The 24149-nt window shown below is 32.4% G+C and overlaps 1 protein-coding gene across 1 annotated transcript; it reads left to right on the forward strand.

Annotated features, from left to right (window-relative positions):
- The first annotated feature begins 125 nt into the window (after positions 1 to 125).
- Positions 126 to 22154, forward strand: LOC144835727 (FACT complex subunit SSRP1-like). The gene is made up of 17 exons (XM_078690805.1): positions 126 to 310; positions 807 to 992; positions 1161 to 1266; positions 1774 to 1961; positions 2297 to 2391; positions 2762 to 2897; positions 3087 to 3190; positions 3692 to 3820; positions 4232 to 4453; positions 5123 to 5195; positions 5527 to 5668; positions 6039 to 6084; positions 6388 to 6577; positions 6807 to 7126; positions 7622 to 7760; positions 19610 to 19983; positions 20154 to 22154. The coding sequence occupies exons 1-16, from the start codon at positions 257 to 259 to the stop codon at positions 19742 to 19744; spliced, it is 2265 nt and encodes a 754-aa protein (XP_078546931.1). The 5' UTR covers positions 126 to 256; the 3' UTR covers positions 19745 to 19983; positions 20154 to 22154.
- Positions 22155 to 24149: the final 1995 nt, after the last annotated feature.

Genomic DNA, 24149 nt, shown 5'->3' on the forward strand with positions numbered 1-24149 from the left:
TATCAGGAAAATATATTTAAATATTTTTTTTTTCTTTTGTTGGGGAAATTGATGTTATTTCTGATCTTCCTCCACTTACAGTACTGAGGGCGCTGTATCTCGCGCGCATAAAACATGCTGATGATGTTTGACGATCGAGAAAAAAGAAAAAGTGCAGACTGACAACAAAAAACAAGAATTGCTGAAACAAAAAGTTTATAATTTCACACGGAACTTGAATTTTGAAAAATTTAATGAATTTATAAATATTGAGAAAATGACCGAAGTGCTTGAATTTAAAGATGTTGCACAGGAAGTCAAGGGGGCAATGGTAGGTTAGAGTAAAAATGCTAGGCCTAGGCCTAAATTGCTAGGCTAGGTAGGCTGTACTTTTATTTGTTAACTGGGTTAGCGCCGCTACTAGGCTAGGTCACTACATCTATCTTATCTAGCATGTCGCCCTCTGTCTTATTTACTACCTAGTTGCAAGTGGGCCTAAACTTGTATGACCAAATTCATGGCGCGCCACCAAAAGGGACAGCATTTGTCCAAAAAATGAATTTTAATTTTAAAATAAAAAATCATAATTATTATATTAGCCTAGAACAGTTAAAATAAAAATTAAAATGCGATGGACCCTAATGCACTTTCGCACCACACACAATCTCTCAAGCTTACCCAATTTTAAAAACGTTCACCTGCTGATGGTGAGTGACCAATTTTAGATACAATCATTGAATATCATGATATTTTTATGTTACTGCAACTTTATAAACATAAATCCAAAAATTCATGATTTTAATTGAATATATGCTTTGTTATTCCAGAATGATGGCCGTCTGAAATTAAGTCGGCAAGGAGTGGTTTTCAAGAATAACAAGACCGGAAAAATAGAACAGGTTCAAGCCACAGACTTAGCGGTTGCTTCTTGGATCCAGGTCGCTAGGGGTCATGAACTCAAGTTGTTCCAGAAGAATGGAACAGTGTTCAAATTTGATGGATTCAAAGACACAGTAGGATTTTCATTTCAATATTTGTTTTTTTATTTTTTTTTAAACAAATAGAAGTGAGATTTTAATTTAAGCATAATCGTAATAAAACGGTTTAAACATTTATTTGTATTGATTGGTTGAAATTATGTAGGAATATTTTTTTATTTTGTGCAATCTGTCTTTTGTTAGGATTTTGAAAATCTATCGGCATTTATCAAAAGAAATTATGAAATCTCGTTAGAAGAGAAAGAACTGTCTGTTAAAGGCTGGAATTGGGGAGAGCCAAACTTCAATGGTAAGTTATATATTGTGAGAGTATACAAGATGTATAATCATTTTATGATAAAAGTTCAAGATTTTTTTTTTATAGTTTAATAGGTAAAGAATGTCTTTTATTGGGAGAGTAAAAACTGTCCTTGGCTAAAAAAAAATTGGCAATTTTAAATTGAAAAAAAAATGTTGACCATTTTCTGAAAAGTAGTTTTAATAATGTTAATCCCCTCTGTTAAAAAAAAACGAAAAAAAATAATGTTTTCTCATATAAAATAAATGGTAAAATTAAACCAAAAATCCATTTGCTGGCAGCCAATTTGACTATTTTTTGCTTTGAATTACAAGTTTTTTTTTAGGTAAATACATTTCTTTTCGATTCAATTTTTTTTTTTCAAAGTGGATAACTATTATGTGACATTAAAAAGGCATATTCAACAAAAAAAATTTAAACAAATATTTTTTCAGGGAGACAATACATCTTTAATATTTTATTTATTTTATCGACATTTGTTTAATGTCTTATCTTCAGGCTCAGAAATGTCATTTGAAGTGCACAACAAGTCGTGCTTTTCAATCCCACTTGGCAACGTTGCCCATGCAACCAAAAGCAAGAACGAGGTCGTGTTAGAGTTCCATCAGAATGACGATTCAGAAGTCTCCTTGATGGAGATGAGATTCTTCATTCCGCCAACTGACACTGAAGTAGACCGGGTTCAGGTCAGTGAGAATTCTAAAACAGGTCATAGGTCATTTAATGTCATTTTTTTAAAAAAATTCCATACATGTAGTTATTTTTTAACACTTTTTCTTGTGAAAAGATTGTATCTGTGAATCGGGAAGCTTTTCCCAATAATCATTGACTAAGGTTGTGAAGTACCAAATATTTTCTAGAAAGTGTTTAAACCTTGAAGTAAATACTGCTTGTAAAAGTTTGTACATTTTAATCTCTCTACGATACAATATTATTTATTGTCAACAACGTGGTACAAATGAAATTTGGTTGGTTGGTTACGTTTTGATTTACATTTTGGTTCCTCTTAACTTTCTTTCAGCAATTTCATGACAATGTTATTGCCAAGGCTGACGTTATACAAGCTACTGGGGATGCTATCGTTAAACTTGAACAAATCGCCTGTCTTACACCAAGGTGAGTCATGTACTATTTCCATTTATCTTATCTTGTGAAGTTAGGTATATCCACTGCTACACTAGCTACATTTACCACAGAGAGGTTGATTTATATATTATATTGCACGGCATTTGGTTTTATACCAGTAAATCTTGCTGGCAAAACCAGGTACGGAAAACACTGTGCATTCTTTTTTCATTTATCTTGTCAAGTTAGGTATATCCATTCTAGACTAGCTACATTTACCACAGAGAGGTTGAATTATATACTATATTGCACAGCGGTTGATTTATATATTATATTGCACAGCGTTTAGTTTTGTACCGGTAAATCTTGCTGACAAAACCAGGTATGGAAATCAATTTATGACAATGTGTTTTTTTTTCAGGGGCCGATACGACATTAAATTGTACCCAACTTTCATGCAGTTTCATGGAAAGACCTTTGATTACAAGATCCCGTACACAACTGTTCTTCGTCTCTTTCTTTTACCTCATAAAGATCAGCGCCAAGTGTTTTTTGTTGTAAGTGAAAAATATATATGTCTTCATATTGTAATGATATTCACACTCAGCGTGTTATAAGTTATATTTCAACTAGAATATAAAACATTCATTATTTGTATACATTACTAGTGAGTAATAGAGTGCTATTGATAATAAGCTTGATTTATGTATTATTGTTATGATATCAACTAAATTATCTACTTTCAGATAAGTGTTGATCCACCTATCGTGCAAGGCCAAACTCGTTACCACTTCTTAATACTCTCACTCAACAAAGAGGAAGACTTAACACTCAACCTCAATATGACAGAGTAAGTGATTTGAGCTCTGTCTACACTATCTAACTAGTTTGAAAAAAAAAAGTGTGATGTGCCCAAATATGGTAGTGATATGCCTGAGTATGGTAGTGATATGACATCATCATGTCCATATATGGGCACATCATATGTGTTTGTCACATAAAGTTTGATAGTGTAGACAGAGCTTTAAAGTTCAGTTTTTCATTTTTTAAGGACCTGGACTTCCTAATTTCAAAATCCTGAATCCGCCACTGAAGTTCTATCGAGAAAAACATTAATTGTATTAAAAATTACAAAATTTTCCAACATATTCTGTATGAAGGACGTTAAGCTCTGTCTACCCTATCAAACTAGTTTGACAAAAAAAGTGTGATGTGCCCAAATATGGTAGTGATATGCCTGAGTATGGTAGTGATATGACATCATCATGTCCATATATGGGCTCATCACATTTTTTTGTCACATAAAGTTTGAGCTTTAGATTGTTTGATTAATTGAGGTTGCATTTTTTAGAGAGGAAATCCAAGAGAAGTATGAAGGCAGGCTGCAACAAGAGATGACAGGACCATACCATGAGATTGTGTCTAGGTTAATGAAGGCTCTTGTAGGCACCAAAATCACAGTACCTGGATCGTTCAAAGGGTAAGGTTGTGTCAGCTTAGTTCTTACTAGGACGCAATGCTGAAAGTCACAGGTGAAAGGTCGACTGAACCGTCATTTGTTATTGGTCAAATTACATCCTGTGTGTGCCCTTGCATTACGTCCTAATGGTTACCAAGTTTTGGAGTTATTCATAGAATCAAGACTACAGATATGTATGGTCTATATAGACAACGTCATATAAGTCAAAGATGGTCTCCAGGTGGAATGCCATCCTGAGATGAGTAGTAGGAATTAGTACAGTTTTTCTTCTTTTTTTTTATTAATTTATACGTAATTTTACTTTCTATGGACCAGAGATTCCGAAATGAAAGATTGAATGGAATAATGCTAAATGATAAAAATATATATGTATTTGATTTTATTTGATTTTAATTCTAACTTTTTCCATAGACCTTCTGGTTCCCAGGTCATCCCCTGTGCATACAAGTCCAACAGTGGTTACCTTTATCCTCTGGAACGTGGCTTTATTTATGTCCACAAGCCTCCCATCCACGTTCGCTTCGACGAGGTCACGTGTGTGAACTTTGCCCGTGGAACTGGAAGCTCTCGATACTTTGATTTTGAAATTGAAACACGGAATGGCAACATATATGTATTTAGCAACATTGATAAGTAAGTACTTCATACAGGAAAGTTTTATTGTTGTATTTCATTGTTAGTGTAAAAAATACAATAGTTAATTAATAGTTTAAGCAATATTACATGCAGGTTTGGGATAGGCTTATTAAGCTTATTCGTATGGATATCCTCCAACTCCATCTGTTTGTATCTAAGCAGTGGAACCAGTACAAGCAAGGCAATCTAACAACAGGATGCTGAGCTCCAGAGATCAAAGTGTTTATCTGTGGCTGTGACATGATCAGTCCCACGCCCCTTTAACACCGCATGCCGCAGAGAATATGTACATTACTATAATGATACAAAATGTTACACAGATCCACAATCTAACTGTATAATAGAAAAACTAGAGTTGAATATTCAAATATATTGGACATAGACTAAATATTTACAGTACTGTTAGTATTTGTCGCAGCCAGACATAAGATCAAAGGACTGTTACAAGGCGAGCTCAGTGTCCTGTTTTTAGATTGCCTTGGTTTGAGCAGCTCTTGAGTGACCAGTCAAGTATGCCATATAGCATAGTCCTCTCCACAAATATGATTACCTTCACTCGCTGACACAGATTTATTAGTGAATGGGCCAGGCTAGATTTGTCTTTATTTGTTATATCACTCATGTTAATTATTCGTCTAGAAAGAACACTTTTTATTTATTTTTAAGGGATGAGTATGGACCACTTTTTGATTTTGTGAAGAACAAGAAATTAAGAATGAAGAATAGAAACATGAAAGAAGTAAGTAGTTAGATCATTGCATCAATAATTTCCTATTACAATTAGCCATTGTTAAACACACATCATATGTATATTATCATATATAAGTATACGAAGGGCTAGTGTTGCCCGAAAACTCTGCTAATTTTTCTGGCTGTTTTACTTTATCGTTTTGATTCATCTTTCTGCTTATTTCATTTTATATCTCCATTGAAATCCAGCCACTGATACCCACAGCATTGTCATTATTTTCAGTAATTTGTCTTTGGATGTATATTATCATATATATGTATATTAAACAAAAAATTTAGTTTTTATGTTAAACCATTTGATACATCGTGAATCGTTTTAGGACACTGTCAACTATGATGAAATATTTGGAAGTGAGGATGAGGACGAACATGATGCTTATCTGGTACAAGTGAAAGCAGAAGGAAGAGAAAAAGATGAAGATTACGTGATGGGTGAAGAAGATGACGACGATGATGAAGATGGTATGTTGTCAATTTTAATTATTCCAATTAAAATTTTTTTTTTTATATTTTGGAAAATTGTCAAGGATAACCATAAGCAAATTCATTCACTATCCTTCTTAAAGGTGGCAATCCCGTTCACAAGACAAACATATACACAAGATAATAAACAAAGTCTTTTTACAAGTCTTTGGGAGTGGAGTTGTAATTTGTCATTAGAAAAAAATCCTGACATATGACAGGTCTTGAACCCAGGACCCTTGGATTGGTATCCAAGCCACAACTCCACTATCTATTAATAGTTTGATTGCAAGGTTTTTAGGAGAGTTGACTGTAGGAGCTGTGATGTAAATTTAATATAATTTTAATACATTTAATATTTGTTTTGTAGATGATGACTTTAATCCATTGGAAAGTGCCAGTTCATGTGCTGAAGAGTAAGTACAAGTGGGCTTGGTTGGGGTAGGCCTAGACGCCTTGGTCTAGTTCATCGTTCTTTCGCCGCAAGGAAGGAACTGCATCATTGAGGCCTGCATTTGATAGTTTGTCGCTTCCAGATATGAAATAAATATTCTCAAAGCATACTTTATTTCTTGGATGATAGATACTGTGGATGGTCTATAGTATCTTGACTTATAACAATATACATATAACAAATTAGTAGCTAGGCTTATTGGGGAGCTTAGCTCAAACAATATTTATATAAAATTTCCTTATAAGGGTTATTATATTATCTGCAGATATGACAGTAATGTAAGTACGTCAAATTCAAGTGACTCTGAAGATGAAGGGGGCGACAGTCAAAACGACGCAGAAGAAGTTAAAGAAGAGGGTGAAGAAGTGGAGGAAGGTGAAATAAAAACAGAAAGGAGAGCAAAAAAACGGAAGAAGGAGAAAAAGGAATCAAAACCAAAAAAAGTTCGAAAAGTTGTAAGTTTGATGTTATTGTTTTATTCACAATTAGTCATAAATTTCCAGACATAATATTCAGAAATAATAATAATAATAAATAACATTTATAAAGCGCAAGAGACAAAGGTTTCAAAGCGCTGTGTTTTCCAAGATCTGTGCAAGTAGTAGCGTGTGATTATGCTTCTCTGAAGAGATGAGTTTTGAGTTTAGTTTTAAAAATGAAATGAAATGATGTTTCATTTTACAGTCTTCAAAACCAAGAAAACCCAGAACAAAAAAAGTAAAAGACAAGAACAAACCGAAAAGGCCGCAATCTGCATACATGTTATGGTTGGGTGAACATCGCGAACAAATAAAATCTGAATATCCGGGCATATCTATAACGGATGTATCGAAAAAGGCTGGGGTGATGTGGGGTAAGCTAGATGATAAATCAAAATGGAACAAAATGTATTTGGGTGAAAAAGAGAAATATGAAGAGGCGATGGAAATTTACAAAAAGGAGCTGGCAGAGAAAGGATCTGCTAGTAGTGACGATGAAGAGGATAATAAACCATTAAAGAAAAAGTAAGTTGGTTTAAATTTATTTTTGTTTGTAATAAAAAAAAAAATGTTTTATCATTGGAGAGTGAAAAAGGCCATTTTGACCACTGCTTTCTTTGTGTGTTGCAATATGACACTATTCGATCTTGGTGTACTGTAGTGAATGTGAAATTTGTAATGGAGTTGTAGCTTGGTGGTTAACATGCTTGCCTTCCAATCCCAAGGTCCAGGGTTCAATCGTGACCTAACTTACGACTCTTTCTACTCCACTCCCTAAGCCTCAAATGAGACTTAGTTTATAAGCTTGATAAATTATAAAATAGCTTATCCATCCTGTAATTGCCGAGTTACTCGATGTTGAATATGTATGAAATAAAATAAAAATTACTGTAACATTTTAGACACTGTTGCGTCGTTGGTTCCCACTTATGATTACGCAATACAGTGCTGTGCATTGATACAATGTTGTGTCGCTAGTGGACTCGCACTTTAATGATATTTTCTTGTATTTTTTCAAAGGACAAAAAGTAAACCAAAAGAAAGTAAAGCCAATACCTCAACATCCATGGCAGGGTCAGGTAGCAACTACAAAAGTGCTGAGTTTGTTGAATCATCTACTGATGATGAAGAAAATGACGAAGATGATGATGAAAAAGAGGTAAGAGTTGTTTTAATACACCTGTAAATTGTTCATTGTTTTAGTTCGAATTTTCAAACTGCAGTCTTAAGCTCTGTCTACACTATCAAAATTTATGTTGCAAAAAAATGTGCTGTGCCCATATATGGACACAATGATGTCATATCACTACCATATTTGGACACATTACACCTTTTTTTTGTCAAACTAGTTTGATAGTGTAGACACACCGACAGTGACTATTACGAGAGTTGTCATTGTTATGGTGCTTGCCCTGTAAGCCAGTGGTTGCATGTTAAACCCTATTAAAGTATGTTTTATGGAAGGCCAACAAACACATATTTTTGGTGCATTTGGCTTTCCATATGTTTTAACTCAGCCATTATTATAGAAGCTAATATTTCATTATTCATAAACTATTCAGAAAATATTTGTTTGGGTACTGATGGTCTTCCCTTATTTAAGAGAAAATAGTGATTTGAATGTGAATGACGCAAATTTTATCAGTTTATGTTATAGTACCCTCTATAATAGTTTTTAACCTTTTACAAGTTCACAACAAATTTTCCATCAAAGAGAAACAGTTACCATAGCCAATAAAAAAAAAATATTTGATATCCTCGCATTCATCATCGCTTCCTATTGTTACATAAATGTTATAATTTACATGTGTTGCTATGGATACAAAGAAACATTAAATGTAGTATAATGAGTTAAAACAGGTGTTTGAATATGCATCAATAAAGAAGTGACCTTTAACCCCAACAATGCCGCCTCCTTTAAGATCATTATGACATGCTTGGGTGAACTTTGTTACATCGTATGATTGATACCTTGTATAATATCGTATGATTTTATTTTTCATGATCACAACCCATTTGCGGGTAGTGTCATCAGAATTGTTAATTTAATTTGCGTTTTTAAATGACTAGTATTAGTTTTTTAAACATTTTTTTCCAAGGTTTAGAGTTGATACGTGTAGACTCGTTCCGATCTATAATAGATAGACCTTGAAGGTTTTTTTGAACTAAATTGTTGAATGCTAGAATCTGGTAATTCTAAAGAATAAAAAAATGTTGCATGATCTTGATTACTAGCTGCATTATTATGGGAGTATGTTTCCATACGTGTATGATCCAAAAAATGACTGGGGTAATAATGTGCAGCGCATGGAGAGCTTGCTTATAATTATATGCGCTATAAGAATGAACTATTATTATTACATATTTGAAAGTGGGTGGGGAAATAATCAAGGTGTCAAGATTTTTTAGACTTCTAGAGAGTGGGTTGTATAGAAGAATAGAAATTGAGTTAGATGTGGGTTAACTTACAGTAGTCAAAATAAATTTTAGGCTGAGTGTGGAGGGGGATGAAAAAAGATGAGAGAGAGATCATATTTTATGCGGGCCACCGTACCTTTGCCAGAAGAGTCTAAATTTAAACCCCAATATATATTTAATTTTAGATAAACGTCAAAGCTATTTTAAATGCTACTACAGTAGCTAATGTTAAACCACCCCATCCCCACAAATCACTTTCCGATTTATTATTCAGTATACTAAGGCAAGTATTTCACAGCATTGCGAAATAACTTTCATTAAATTCTGGTAGCATAAGTCAACAGTAATTATTCACTCCACTAATTATGCATCCAACCGAATATATATATAATTGAGTGGGTTGTGTTTTATAATTATAGCAGAGATATCTTAATAAAGCCAGCAGTATCAGTGTCAGTAGGAAATGTTTCGTAATCATAGGTAGATGATGAAAATCAATAGTCGTAGTGAACATGCGATTATCTTCGATGTGTGGTGATCACATGTCTGCGTCCTGATATGTCAGGTGGTTGTCTGCCTGTACTCGTGTGATATTTATGATCTATGCGTATTATTAATATGTAAAAAAAATGCTGAGGATTTATTGGTGTTTGAAAAATTGACATATAGTTGTAATTGTTGTTAATCCTATCAACATTTATGTATAAAAATGTGATGTACCCATATATGGACATGATGATGTCATGTCACTACCATATTTAAGCATATCACCACCATATATGGGCACATCACACTTTTTGTCAAACTAGTTTGATAGTGTAGACAGAGCTTTATACTGTGTGGAAAAAAAAGAACTTCAGATAGTTGAGTTGTCCATTTCATAGACCTTTCTTCAGTAAAAAGAAAGAAGCCTAATTTAGAATGATTGCTTGCTACCATGCCATTATTAATGTGTTTGCTAATACACTACATCAAATTTTGTCTTTTCTTCAAAATAAAACGTTTTTTATAGTGATTCAGCAGACATGGAGGCTTCTAAAATGTGTTTTGTTCATGACACATCAACCTAAACTCTTTCAAAATAATTAATGTGTTCTGGCATTTGTGTTCAAGAAATATGTTGTTTGAAAAAATGTTGTTCTTGATGTTATCTGCATTTTTTAACAAGAAGTCTGTTTCTGTTTATGCAAGCAAATTTAACAAATTGTAATTTATCCCATTTTAATTTATCCCACGAGTTACTGCCAAAATAATGTTTAAAAACACTATTTAATAACCAAAGTACATCACTTTTAACTGAATTACAAAATAATTGTTATTTGAATGACCACTGTTGACCTTCAGTCTGCTTCCATTTTGGGTGTTTTATTTCAACCGTTTTTTTTATTGGAGTAGCACAAATGTATACAATATATACATTTTATATTTTACATCTTTTTCAAACATTTATTAATGTTATGCAGCATAAATATCCAAAAGAGGTTGATGACCTTAGCTTATACTTAAATTCATTGCTCTAATTTGCATTTAATTAATTATGTCAAGTATCTGTTATCTGATGTTCGTTATCTTGTATACTTAATTTACATTCCACAGTAGATTTTATCAAACAACAAACAAGATTCAGCTCTTGCTACTCTTAAGCTCTGTCTACACTATCAAAGTATTTTGACAAGAAAAGTGTGATGTACCCAAATAGGGTAGTGATATGCCCAAATATGGTAGTGATATGCCCAAATATGGTAGAGATATGCCCAAATATGGTAGTGATATGACATCATCATGTCCATATATGGGCACATCACATTTTTTGTCACATAAAGTTTGATAGTGTAGACAGAGCTTTATTGTAACGAAAAAATTATTTATTCAAGTCTGAACAGTTCTGCACCCACCTATACATCACTAAACAACTCTAATTACAATGTAATTAGATGTACGATATAAAACCATAACTCTGTATCTCTGAACATGCCCTAAAAATACAAACTTTACCATCATTCGTTTAATAACCTTTATATCCTGTTCACACGGTGAAAAGTGCCAAAAAGAACACATGTTTATTTGCATCACAAATCACACCATCTTTCTTTAATAATGCTGATAATTTCATTGGGGGACAAAGCCTTGAATGTCATTGCCGTTGTACTATGCATTGCTTTACTCAGAATTTGAACTGAACCGGGACTGAACTAATAAAATTACTACTAGCGGGAAAAAATTGTTATACTGTATAAGGAACCTGTGTATTGGCTATGGCTATTGGCATGCTACACAGGCGATGCTGTGGTATACTGTAGTGATCCATCTTATCCTCTATGTTAAAATACATACTGTATTTAAATGCTTTGATCATTGTAAAGGTGCTATATAAATGAAAATGTTAAAGACATGTGTGAGTCATACTCGTTACATAAAAAAATCCTATGTCAGATTTTCATAAGAAATTTACATTTATTTACTATTCATACACTTATGCTTTTTATATTAATCTATTTTGACCTGGGTTCAATCAAATCACAAACCCTATGATAAAGCTTTTCCCAGATGTTAATGTTATACCAACACTTTATTTTTGTTTAAAATCTATGGACCCTAATAATCTGTCTTTATGAAGATCCCACTATTACAGATGCAGAGCATAATTCTACATTCCGTCGTCTATTGCATTAAGCTCTGTCTACACTGTCAAACTAGATTGACAAAAAATATTGTAGTGATATTCCCAAATATGATAGTGATTTGCCCAAATATGGTAGTGATATGCCCAAATATGGTAGTGATATGACATCATCATGTCCATATATGGGCACATCACATTTTCTTGTCACATAAAGTTTGATAGTGTAGACAGAGACTTTAGATTTAATATCTACAATAGGACCATTTGGTCTAATAAATACTTAAGTAATTCTTTTCACCCCATGGAGATATAGGACACTGTGGTTTCTGTAAGTAACACAGTGATAACACTGTAATTCAAATATTATATTGAAATAATTGAAAAAATGAAACATAATTACAATACATTATCAGTTCCCAAAAGAGCAACATTCAGTACATAGCCGACATATTTTCCAGACAAAGCAATTATAATATGTCTCATTCTTAATGTGTAGCAAAAGCATAACATTAACAATGTGTAGTGAACATGAATTACATTAGAGTAGGTGTATATACAGTTTGTAGTGTATAGTGTTGGAATGTTCAAAATTATGCAACTTAATCAATCATTATTAGAACTATTAAGTACCGTACTTTGCTATATTAACGATGTTTCATTTTGGGCCAACAGACGAAAGGAGATGTTAATTTATACAAAATATTAATCTGGATGAAATAAGCTTACATCTTGGTAGATCTTTTAATTGTTTGCGCTGTAGTGTAATGTTTTTAATATTGTATATTGGACAAACGCACATTCATTTATAGTATACACCGTCCAGCTTGTTCATTATGCTGACAATCAAGGGGGCCCTTATAATGAGTTATGATAGGTGTCTGTGTGTTTGACAGTGGCTCTGTGTATACTAGTACACTAGGATAACCACTACTCGTCTCAAAAGATGTACTAGGTTCTATAAAGTGCACATGAGCCAGATGTGTACACTGGACCTACAGTCCTTATCCGAGAAGACTCGTTCTACCACCATAACCATGGAGTGAGTGAGGCTTGAACCCTTGCCGATGTTAATATGGCAAGGTATTACGGTTCCACTGTTTTAACCACTTGGCCACTCACTCACTAAAACTACAGTACCATACTTCATCTTGAAACAAGCTTGGTATCAAGATTGATCTAGGAAAAGGTTTCTCAAACCAAAAAGAATTGATTGCAGTAATTTGTAATCCCCATCCATGGTATTCTACTCGTCCATTGCCACCTAAAAAAAACTCCATTAGATGAAAGTACAAACTTTTTAAGGCCAACTTAGTACATTTTGATGTGTGGCCAACAGGCTCATGGCATTGATCAAAATATTGACTTCAGATCTCAGATGTTAAATCATTATACTGTATATTTGATTGCATTTGAGATAGAGTTCAATATGATAATCCTATGCTCTTGGTGAAGGAAATTTCAGCTCAAACTATTGTAGGTTCACATACATTTTACTAGGCCTGTGGGATTGTGTGAAAGTGAACAATAGAATCAGTCTGCTGCCACCTACCCTAAGCTATCATTCTATACAACGTTGTACAGTTTTAGTAAGGAAACTTATTGGGGACTTAATGTTGAGTTTCCACTGAGTATTTTGAATGTTAAGTAACTACTCAACAAACATACTTTTCTCAAATGTTTACCATTAAAATATATTAATTACTTTCTGTTGAGAACAATGGTTCCCCAATCGAGAAATGCAAGTAATATTAGACTGCTGTAGTGTATTACTACGTTAGTCCAAATCAATTACTAAATAATTGGTTTAAAGCTCTGTCTACACTATCAAACTTTATGTGACAAAAAAATGTGATGTGCCCATATATGGAAATGATGATGTCATATCACTACCATATTTGGGCACATCACACTTTCTGTGTAGACAGAGCTTTACAAACTATTGAAAAAAAGATTTAGTTTAGTTCATTTAGTTGTTTTTGTATCACTCACAATATATATACGCTGTCTACACTATCAAACTAGTTTGACAAGAAAAGTGATATGACATCATCAATCATGTCCACATATGGGCACATCACATTTTTTTTCTCACATAAAGTTTGATAGTGTAGACAGAGCTTTAGACACAAAACAAAGTTACATTATGTTTTTTTTGCATTATTTGTCTGACATTTAGTAAACAAGCTTTCCCAAACTTAATAAGAATTCTCAGCTGTGAAATAAAGAATATTAATAAACCACAACAAGGAAGTTATAATGATGTACAACAGATTTTCAACTATGTCATTGTTGACTCTCTATCCAATATATAACCTCAATAGACCTTGTACCGGTGTTAAATACACATTCAATTACACTAGAAGACAGTGGCGTGATATCTTTTATTGCTTCTTGTTAGATAACTAACAATACAATGCGTTTTAAACTTTCAGCAATGCAATTTCAATTCAATTCAAAACATTTATTAACGTCCAAAAGACAAAAAGTAACAAAAACAAAAATGATAATAATTTAATTAATTTAATTTCTTGCTTTTTTATGGATTGATTGGATGTATCTTGTCTCACTGACATGTACATGTACTGCAGTTACTTCAGTAACTACATTTGGTTAATCTCTAAACATGTTTATGCAAATTAGCAAGCTTCTTTTCAGCTATGCATTGTCTATAGCAGTGACTGCCTTTATAAACAGCCTAAACCATGGAGCTATACATTTATAGCTCCATGAATTAACAAATTAAAATCATACTATTGCAGTAAAAGAATGATAATTACTGAAGTAACTGCAGTAGAAAGAATATTTTTTTGAAATATCATACTTCTTTATTCACCAAAGGCAAAACGGTATAAACAAATAATAGTTTGTTTAGTGGATTTACAGTTTTTCGTCCTTTTTTTCTCTTGTTTTTAATTATGTCTTTACTTGAACTTTAGCATGACATTTGGATTGAAAACTGACCTTTAACCTATTCCTTTAGCCTTTTATATAACACAATGAGATTTTAATGTTGGTCCACATGTTTTACTTGTATTCATATTTTGTGTTGATATGCCATTAACTTTCCTCACACATGGCAAAAGCATTATATAATAGTATTAAGCACTGGGTTGATAGCTATTAACCCAGTTTATAGCACTTGCAGTGTATTGTGGATAAATCATTATTTTGATAACTCATTTGGCGTATTTGATTAGGAACTTTTGTAAAATCTGTTAAAAGTTTTTTTTTTCTATTTGAATGGTAATGTTAATTCAAACTTGTACATTGAGTATGCACTTAACTTTTGAAATACTCCATAAGTAACACCCCTATTAGTAATTACTATAAGGGGACAATTTGTGGTTATGCAAATGAGGGGCTATCTAACCACCATTCAGGGGAACTTTGTTGGGTCCTGATGGTGTCCCCTTAATAGAGGCTCTACCATATTAAAAAATTCCCATCATAAATAATATTTAGATAAATTATTATGTAATAAAGGTCCGTAAGCAGGTGGTGGGTTGAAGTTGAACTTCCGTTGACACCATTGACGTCCCCTTATCTATTTAACGTCATTTATTGTGATATGCCGTGCTTCAGGTTTGGGCGACATGATGTGGGACTGTTTGTTCAGAGAGTTCAAATATAGACTAGAATTCACCAAAGAGATAAACCCAATGTGAGAATTACTATAGTTTATTCTTTTTGATAAATATTATCTGTGAATTTGTCATAATCAATCATCTTTTTAATCAATGTTTAAAAGCTGAGGTGCTTGATTATTAATTTACTTCAAAATTCTTGCATTATAGACACTTCCTAATTTTTATAATAAATAATCAACATTTATATACATACTGCAGTTACTGAAGTAACTACATTTTGTTACTCTTTAATTAACCAGTTGCAGGTATTTAACATTAAAAAATACTAGAAAATCAATACAAACAATATTGTGGTAAAAGTTTAGTTACTGCAGTAACTGCAGAATAATTGTTACAAGATTCATTACACACCAGACATTAAAAAAATCATATAAAGAATTGGCTGATTCAACAATCTATTTTGTTCAAGTTGAATAGATTTCTTATGATTCATTTTTTTTTTTTAGATAATCTACGAATTTTAAAAAACTTTTTATAAAAGGGTTTCTATTAAAATGTAGGCATTAAAAGATTTTATTTCTTTTCATCGCATCAATGGTTATAGAATTACCTTTAAATATCTGCATTAGACCCTAGATAAGCATTTTATTATCTTTTGAATGACCACAATAGTAATATAGTTTTCACTTTTCTTCTTTTGTACAGTTTTATAGTTGATTAGGTGCATTAGCATACAAAGAGTTGCAAAGTTATTTGTAAAAATAAAATGTATTTGTTCTGTTGTGAGTTGGAGTGACTGTGATACTTGATTTTTAATTTTTGTAGAAATTGAATTGGTGATGAAGAGCATATGACAACCTATTTTCTGACTTAAGCTCTGTCTACACTATCAAACTAGTTTGACAAAAAAAAGTAACGTGCCCAAATATGGTAGTGATATACCCAAATATGGTAGTGATATGATATCATCTCTATATATGGGCACATCACATGTTTTTGTCACATAAAGTTTTATAGTGTAGACAGAGCTTAAGTCAGAAAATAGGTTGTCATATGCTCTTCATCACCAATTCAATTTCTACAAAAGTCTTTCTTTGTATACTATAGATAAATTAGGTTATTGTTTACATCATTTAATATTCAGCAACAATTATTTACAATTATAAAATTCATTTATGCAAATAAAAGCCTTGTTGCTTGCAGAATGAACATTGTTAATTTTCAATGGTCAATGATCCGTATTTTGCTTATAATGTTAATTTTCCAGTTTAATTGATTTACTGATCAGCTGTGTTGATTGTATGTTAGTGTTTTCCTCCTCTCGCATTCTTTAAAGCTCTTCATTGTTCAGATAGGTTTGACCTTAGGTAATTTGAATACAATGCTAGCTGGTGGTGTTTTCAAAGTGCTGCTTTCTGTATGTATTGTTGTCGGTCATCATTCTTCTACTGTACACTCCATACCTTGTAAAATAACGCCCTTGGCTCACTGTTGATGTAATATATCCAGCACAGTAGCCTCGTTTGAACTTGAATAAACCTATCAATAGATTGATTTGTTTTTGTTATCATAATGCTCGTTATTATACAATGGTTGTTAGTAGGTTGTTAGTTAGGACATACTTCCAGATTTAAAGTCATATTACATATTAAACTTACCAACTACTGGATTAATCATCGTACGATTTATATTATCGTGGTGTAGATTCGTTGGAGATTTAAAAAATTACCCAATTTCTTGTCCAGAGTAATATTAACTAACCATAATTACCTTTTCAGAAACAAAATACTACTTGATGCAGTGGTCCTTTTACAATTCAAAATAAAGCTATAATAACTTGGATTGGGTTCGAGTGAATTGCCAGAGCCAAAGGCTCCCTTGTTTTACAGTAAATTTCTACCACACAGAATCTGTTGTTCATAATTTTGTTTCTGGTTTCTGCCTCAAAATGTTACTTTTTATTTTATTTTGGAATGAAGCTGGTTGTTGAAAACACTTATAGCAGTCTCACTTAATAAAACTGGATGAACTTTAAAAATGTGTTTTGCAAAATAATAATAACTACTGTAGAAGAATATATTAATACTGTATGACATCATAAACATTTATCTATAAGCAAAGATGTCAATGTACCACTAAAATTGGTTTCCAAGAAGAAACTGTGTCATCCTTATCATTTATTTTAATTTATTGAATATAAATCAGGCTCTTCCATCAGTCACTGATAGATAACAATTCAACAAATACGTGTTTCACTGTTTTTAGATAGGCTTAGTAAAAATGTATGTTTATTAGACCTAAACTATGGGCGGCCATTAGGGCCATAATAGTAAAAAATTAAAACAAAGAACTATGTCAAAAAACAACAAACATTTTCAAAAATCAACGAACTAACGTTTTTAAAAAATCAACGAACAAACTAAAAAAACAATGAACGTTTTCAAAAATCAAAAAGTTGTTTTTTGACATAGTTCTTTGTTTTAATTTTTTACTATTATGGCCCTAATGGCCGCCCATACTAAACAATTTCAGGAGACATCTCCCATTAAATTATTCACTCAGTGAACTTACCAATAATTCACTAATACTATTGAAAATTGAACTATTTATTTTAAAATATTTGTATCTATTTTTTTTTTAACCCATGTATAGTTGTCTTTTGTGGGTTTTCAACTTTTATTTCATCATCATTTGCATTGTTTCATTCTTTATCATTTTTACATTATATAATTCTAATTCATCATAATAACAATAACTTGATTTGCATTACTTGTTTTACATCAGGAAAAAACAATTTTACTCAATAAAATTATCTTTATTATTATTAATTACCAAGAAAAATAAGAAAATCTCCAAAATTCCTAAAATAATAATATTGCACTATTGCATATTTATAAGTGAAGTTGTTATGTCAGCATTGACTGATCATCAGATGTATATTGTTTATAAAACTGTAAACAAATATATAAGAGCTAAAAATAGCCACACTCAGGCCTTGACCTAAGTACAGTATTACTTAGCTATAGGTAATAATTTTTTAGAGGTTTATTTTTTGCAATGATATAATGAATGGTCATTTTATGATTACTTTTTATACGCAATACATTGAATTGAAATACACATTGATGATGAGCGATGTTTTAGTGGTGACTTATTAAAGCATTCGGTACTACCTACAGTAATTCTTTAACGCTGTCAATATTTTCTTACAATGTATGGATGCTAATATTTTTAAAACTATTACTCAATCAACACCCCGACAACACACCTTGGTACTATCTACAATATGACATTAATTTGTCCAGTATCATAGTAAATGTCATTATACAGCATCATATGTGTGTCACAGAAGTGAAAGTATTATGTAATGCTGTATATAGAACTTGTCTATTGTACTGGACAAAGTGTAAATAATAATAATAGTTCATTCTGATATAGCGCATTTAAGCAAGCTCTCAATGCACTGAACATTATTACACCCGGTCACTTTCTGGATCAAACACATAGGGAACATACTCCCATAATAATGCAGCTAGTAATCAGCGCAAAGTTGTGTCTTGATCTAACCGGGTACCCATTTTATACACCTGGGCGGAGAGAGGCAAATGTAAGTAAAGTTTCTTGCTAAGGATACAAGCAATGCGGCGAGAGTTGGATTTGAACCACGATCTTACGATCAGTAATCCAACGTCAACACATAACTACAGTAATAATAATTTGCTGTAGTGAACAGTTTTCTTAGATTTTTTCTTAATAGTTACAAATATGTTGCTATCATATTACTGAAATATAAATATTACTCAATATGAATCATTAACATTAACATAGCACCATACTGCACAGCTGCTAAAATATAATGATTAAAAATTATGAGAATACTACAAGTGGTCATTACACATTGGCGACACTCTCGGCTTCATAAATCAAATCAATCAATCAGCTCTTCATACCTTTGTCAAAACAAGACTGTAGACAATGACATGAGACCATAACAAAATGATCAAAGGGTATGTTTATGTTTAAAATGCTTTAAAATACCCCTTTTACAACCTCAATAACATTCAAGTCACTTGTTTTTTACTTATAATTTCTAAAGCTCTGTCTACACTATCAAACTTTATGTGACAACAAAATGTTATGTGCCCATATATGGACATGATGATGTCATATCACTACCATATTTGGGCACATCACACTTTTTTTTTTAAAAAACTAGTTTGATAGTTTAGACAGTGCTTAAAATGCTTGCTTTAAATACCCATTTAGAATGCCAATAACATTTGCGTCACTTGTTTTTGACAGTGTAATTTTAAACAGAAATTTAAAAACAGTAGAATTGACTGATGTGACATTAAGCAATTTTAAATTCTTTATTTTTAGTCAAAGAAGTCTGAAGATGAAGAGAGTGTAAAATCAGAGTCTGAAAAGGAGGAAAAAGAAGAGGAAGAAGAAGAAAATGAGGAAGAGGAGGAGGAGGAGCAAGAAGAAGAAGAGGAAGACATGGATGATGATTAAGCAAGGTAACAAAAAGAACTTAAAGAAAGTTCCCTGCAGAAAATTCATCACTAATTCATTAGTTGGAATTATAGCAGTAACTTAAGTGTTTACCGCAGTAACTTAAGCGATTACAGCAGTAACTTAAGTGATTACTGCAGTAATTTATAACATGTAAATATTTGCAAATTGAGCTTAGCTACAAAAACTTCATAATCGTTCGTCAACTTTAAATATGAAACTATGAAAAATTACTGTAGGTAGCTTAAAGCGATTACTGCAGTAATCTGTGGAGATATTTAAAGAAACAAGTTTCAGAAAAAAAAAAAAACTTTTGTAATCATTCCCTAAGGAAGGAAGGAGAGGAGGAAGGAAATGATATGGAAAATTGAACTCAGATTACAGCAGTATATTGACACAATTACTGCAGTAATCTATACTGATGTTTAAAAAAAAGAAATTTTGTATGTAAAGTATGGAAATGCATTTTCAGTAAAAGATTTCATTTTGGGATCAAACTAAAAAAATGTTACACAAGGTACACCCAATTCGGTATCTCCACATACTGTCTTTTTCCGAAGTATCATAGGAATATTTGGTAATACAGCATCTCATTTATATCACATGTGGTGCCTGTATCATGTAAGGTTTAGGGTACTACTAGATATGTGATGTTGTACAGTATTACCAAATATTCCTATGATACTTTGGAAATAGATACAGTACCGAGAATCGGCTGCAAGGTACAACATTATAACCATTACATTAATGTTTTCATGTAATCATATAATGTAAGTAAGAACATTTACGTGAATTTAATTCATGATTTGAATAAATTATAGACAGGATAGGTAGCAAACATGTTGTATGTCTCCTGCAGCCCATGTGTACAACATGTTGAAGTTACATGTTGATTATTGTCCCCAGTTCCTTTTCACCTTATCGTATATTGATAGCGCTGATGGAACATTGACCGAAACTCGATAAATTTTGACCCATTTTATTATGTACTGATAAAATACATTAATAATTAACATGTGAGTAATATATTTATCAGTCACATATTGCAATTTAATGTGCACTTTGCATCTTTATGAAAATAAAAATTGCTAACAATAATGAAATTCAAAACAGGCGTTATTAAAACTGAAGTTATAGAGAAGTTACATTCAAAATGGACTGGTTAAAAGATAAAAAGCAGATCTATGTGTTACTCAATGGTTGGTCACAAACATAGAAAATTTATTTGAAGTTGTATTCAAAATGGACTGGTTAAAAGATAATAAACAGATCTACACTTTACTTAATGGTTGGTCAGAAACATAGAAAATTAATATTTTTTTACCACATTAAAGGAGTTCTGACTTAATATCACTATTTTCCAGAAAGAATTTGTTAAACCAAAAGAATGTTGTAAAAAGTAATATACATAAAATAATAGTATATGTCAACTCCCCTATTTGCTTATTAAAGGGACAGTTTCAAGACCCAACAATGTGTCCCCTTAAAACTCTATCAAACTTTATGTGACAAATAAATGTGATGTGCCCATAATGGACACAATGATGTCATATCACTACCATATTTGGACATATCACCACCATATTTGGGTACATCACACTTTTTTTGTCAACTAGTTTGATAGTGTAGACTGACCTAAATTAATAGGGTGTAGTTTTAAAACATAATATTACCCTTAGTTGGTTTCACAGGGAAATGTCCCTTTAATAGGAGTTGATTGTCCCAAATAGGAGGGGTTCTGCTGTTCAACAGTCTTTGTGTTATGTCAATAAACATGTATGTCGTAACCATACTCTGTCCTGTTTACTGCTGGCTATCACACAGTTTCCATCAATTCTTTGTTTTTCATATTTTTATCGTGATACATTATCTTCGGTTGACACGCTTGACGCCTTCTACAGGTTCAACGAACCAGATGGACGGAACAAAACACCAGCTGCTCTGCACATGCTCAGTAGAAACATTTGTAATAATGTATTTCATTGCATATTTTGTAACAAAGAGATATTGTTATTTGATTTGGTTTCATTGTGATACATATTGTTTAGGTTTAATATCTAATTAAGTGGAAAGAGGTGAATGCTCCATAAACTTCTTCATCAATTAAGTCATTATTTAATGGATTAATGAAATTAGTCACAAGTTATGTAATTATATCATTTAAAATTGCTGGCTCCCATTTAACACATTGATATAGAATTTCTGTACACGGTAAGATGGTTCCCCTTTAAAGCTCTGTCTACACTATCAAACTAGTTTGACAAAAAAAGTGTGATGTGCCCAAATATGGTAGTGATATGCTTAAATATGGTAGTGATATGACATCCTCATGTCCATATATGGGCACATTTTCTTGTCACATAAAGTTTGATAGTGTAGACAGAGCTTAATACACTGATATGTAATATTTTCTATGTATTAATTGAAGAAGGGCACCACCACCTGGATTTATTAAGCTTTAATAAATGCTTCGAGCCTCGATACAATTTATCAACAAATGCAATATTTATACAGATCCAAATTTAGGTCACAAACATAGAAAATTAATATTTTTCACCACATTAAAGGAGTAAAATCACTATTTTTCCAGAAAGAATGTATTAAACAAGAAGAAAACTGTAAAAAGTAACTTAAAACATTTTATATAACTGCAGTGTATGTTTATGTTTACCATAACACACTGAAATGTAATATTTTACATATATTTATTGTATCTAACCCCCCCCCCCCCCCTCCTATATAATAACACTGTAAGGAGTAAGCTTTTTAACCCTAAAGTGAGTAGGCCTACTACTACTTTATAAGACACGTCATTACGTAATTGCCAAGTATCACCTCATCAACCTAATGAGTCAAGGGTGGGTCGAATTATTTTTCTCGCATGATCTATGAAGTATAACAAACACTTCTTCCTAAAAGAATAGTAGATTTAGTATAATTAATTAGCCCTAGAATTATGTCTACCGTGAAACAATTGAAAGAAATAATGCATAAAACAAAGCAAGAAGTAGTTTAATGGAGTAAGTGGAGCGCGCAAGTCGAATTACATCAGTTAGGGTATACAGGATATACTGATGAGTTATTATGAAGCCACACGAACTTTGTACTTTTTTAGTTATCTTTTATAACAAAGAAACGATCAATGAAGTAAATTAAAGACAATTTATCTTAAAGTTTTTGATGATTTGAAAGGGTTTACCATCAGACGGGGGAAACCAGAAGACTGGTTGTGGTCACACACAACATAAATTGATTAATTAACATTAATTAATCAATATTGAATCATACTGACTTCTATTAATGTCAGACGAAAAAAGGAGGAAATTCGATGTCCTCAATCATTTACTGAGCCGCGAGCACGAACAGACATTTGTTGAACATAAAACATAAAAAACAAGGTCGAATAATGTTATATTTTGCATTGTAATACTAATAGTTGTTCACCTGACGTTAGAGACTGACCCCACACGCCCCCACACCTGTTCGCCGAGATCCAAGGGAATTCCAACGTGTAAGCATAGGTTACAAGAACAGGAAATTTAAGGTGTGAATTTATTTTAACCAGACAAGCAGAGCAGCCTAGACAGACTGTGATGTCATGATACGAAAGACCTCAAATGTATCTAGGGATGATTTGTCTGGATGCTTATGAATGTTATTTGTACTAGGTTAGAAAAGCAATTGATTATTGTAGTAATAAGAATTAAACTTGAGTGTATTCAAAAGTTACTATACAGTGAAACATTTTTATACACAGAGAATACAACATTCAATAGTCGAATACACGATCAACACCAGTATTTGAACCCTTGAGATTGGCACACTACGAAATGAATATCAAGCTAATTGCATCCGTGAGTCGAACCTGTTACACGCGCGTACCAAATATCAGAATTTGAACGCGCGCGTACCAAATATCAGAATTTGAACGCGCGCGTACCAAATATCAGAATTTGAACACGCGCGTACCAAATATCAGAATTTGAACGCGCGCGTACCAAATATCGAAATTTGAACGCGCAAATTATGCACGCATGAAGTGTTCCATTCACGATAAATAAAGCGGCCTACTTTTAGTCGTAACAACAAAACAATTCGGTAATTAATCAAATATTAATATGCTGAGATAAGACTACCGATTGTTTTTTTTTGTCGTGTAGGCCTATGTTCCAAACAAAAAGTTATTATAACGAATACAGACAGCCCTAGTGAGTAGTTAAACTGTAGCAGTCATTTTAATTGTTATTACAGTTATCTGGACATATTCCTTGTTACACAATAGGAAACTAAATACTGTAGTTGAAACCTAATTAGTATGCATTACAATTAACATTGTCGCTTCGATATCCGAAGTTTGTTTGCTGTGAACTTGCTGCTATATCGATGTATATGGGTCAAGTTTAAC

The sequence above is a fragment of the Antedon bifida genome, chromosome 2, assembly GCF_963402885.1.
Source record: "Antedon bifida chromosome 2, ecAntBifi1.1, whole genome shotgun sequence".
Classification (NCBI taxonomy): domain Eukaryota; kingdom Metazoa; phylum Echinodermata; class Crinoidea; order Comatulida; family Antedonidae; genus Antedon; species Antedon bifida.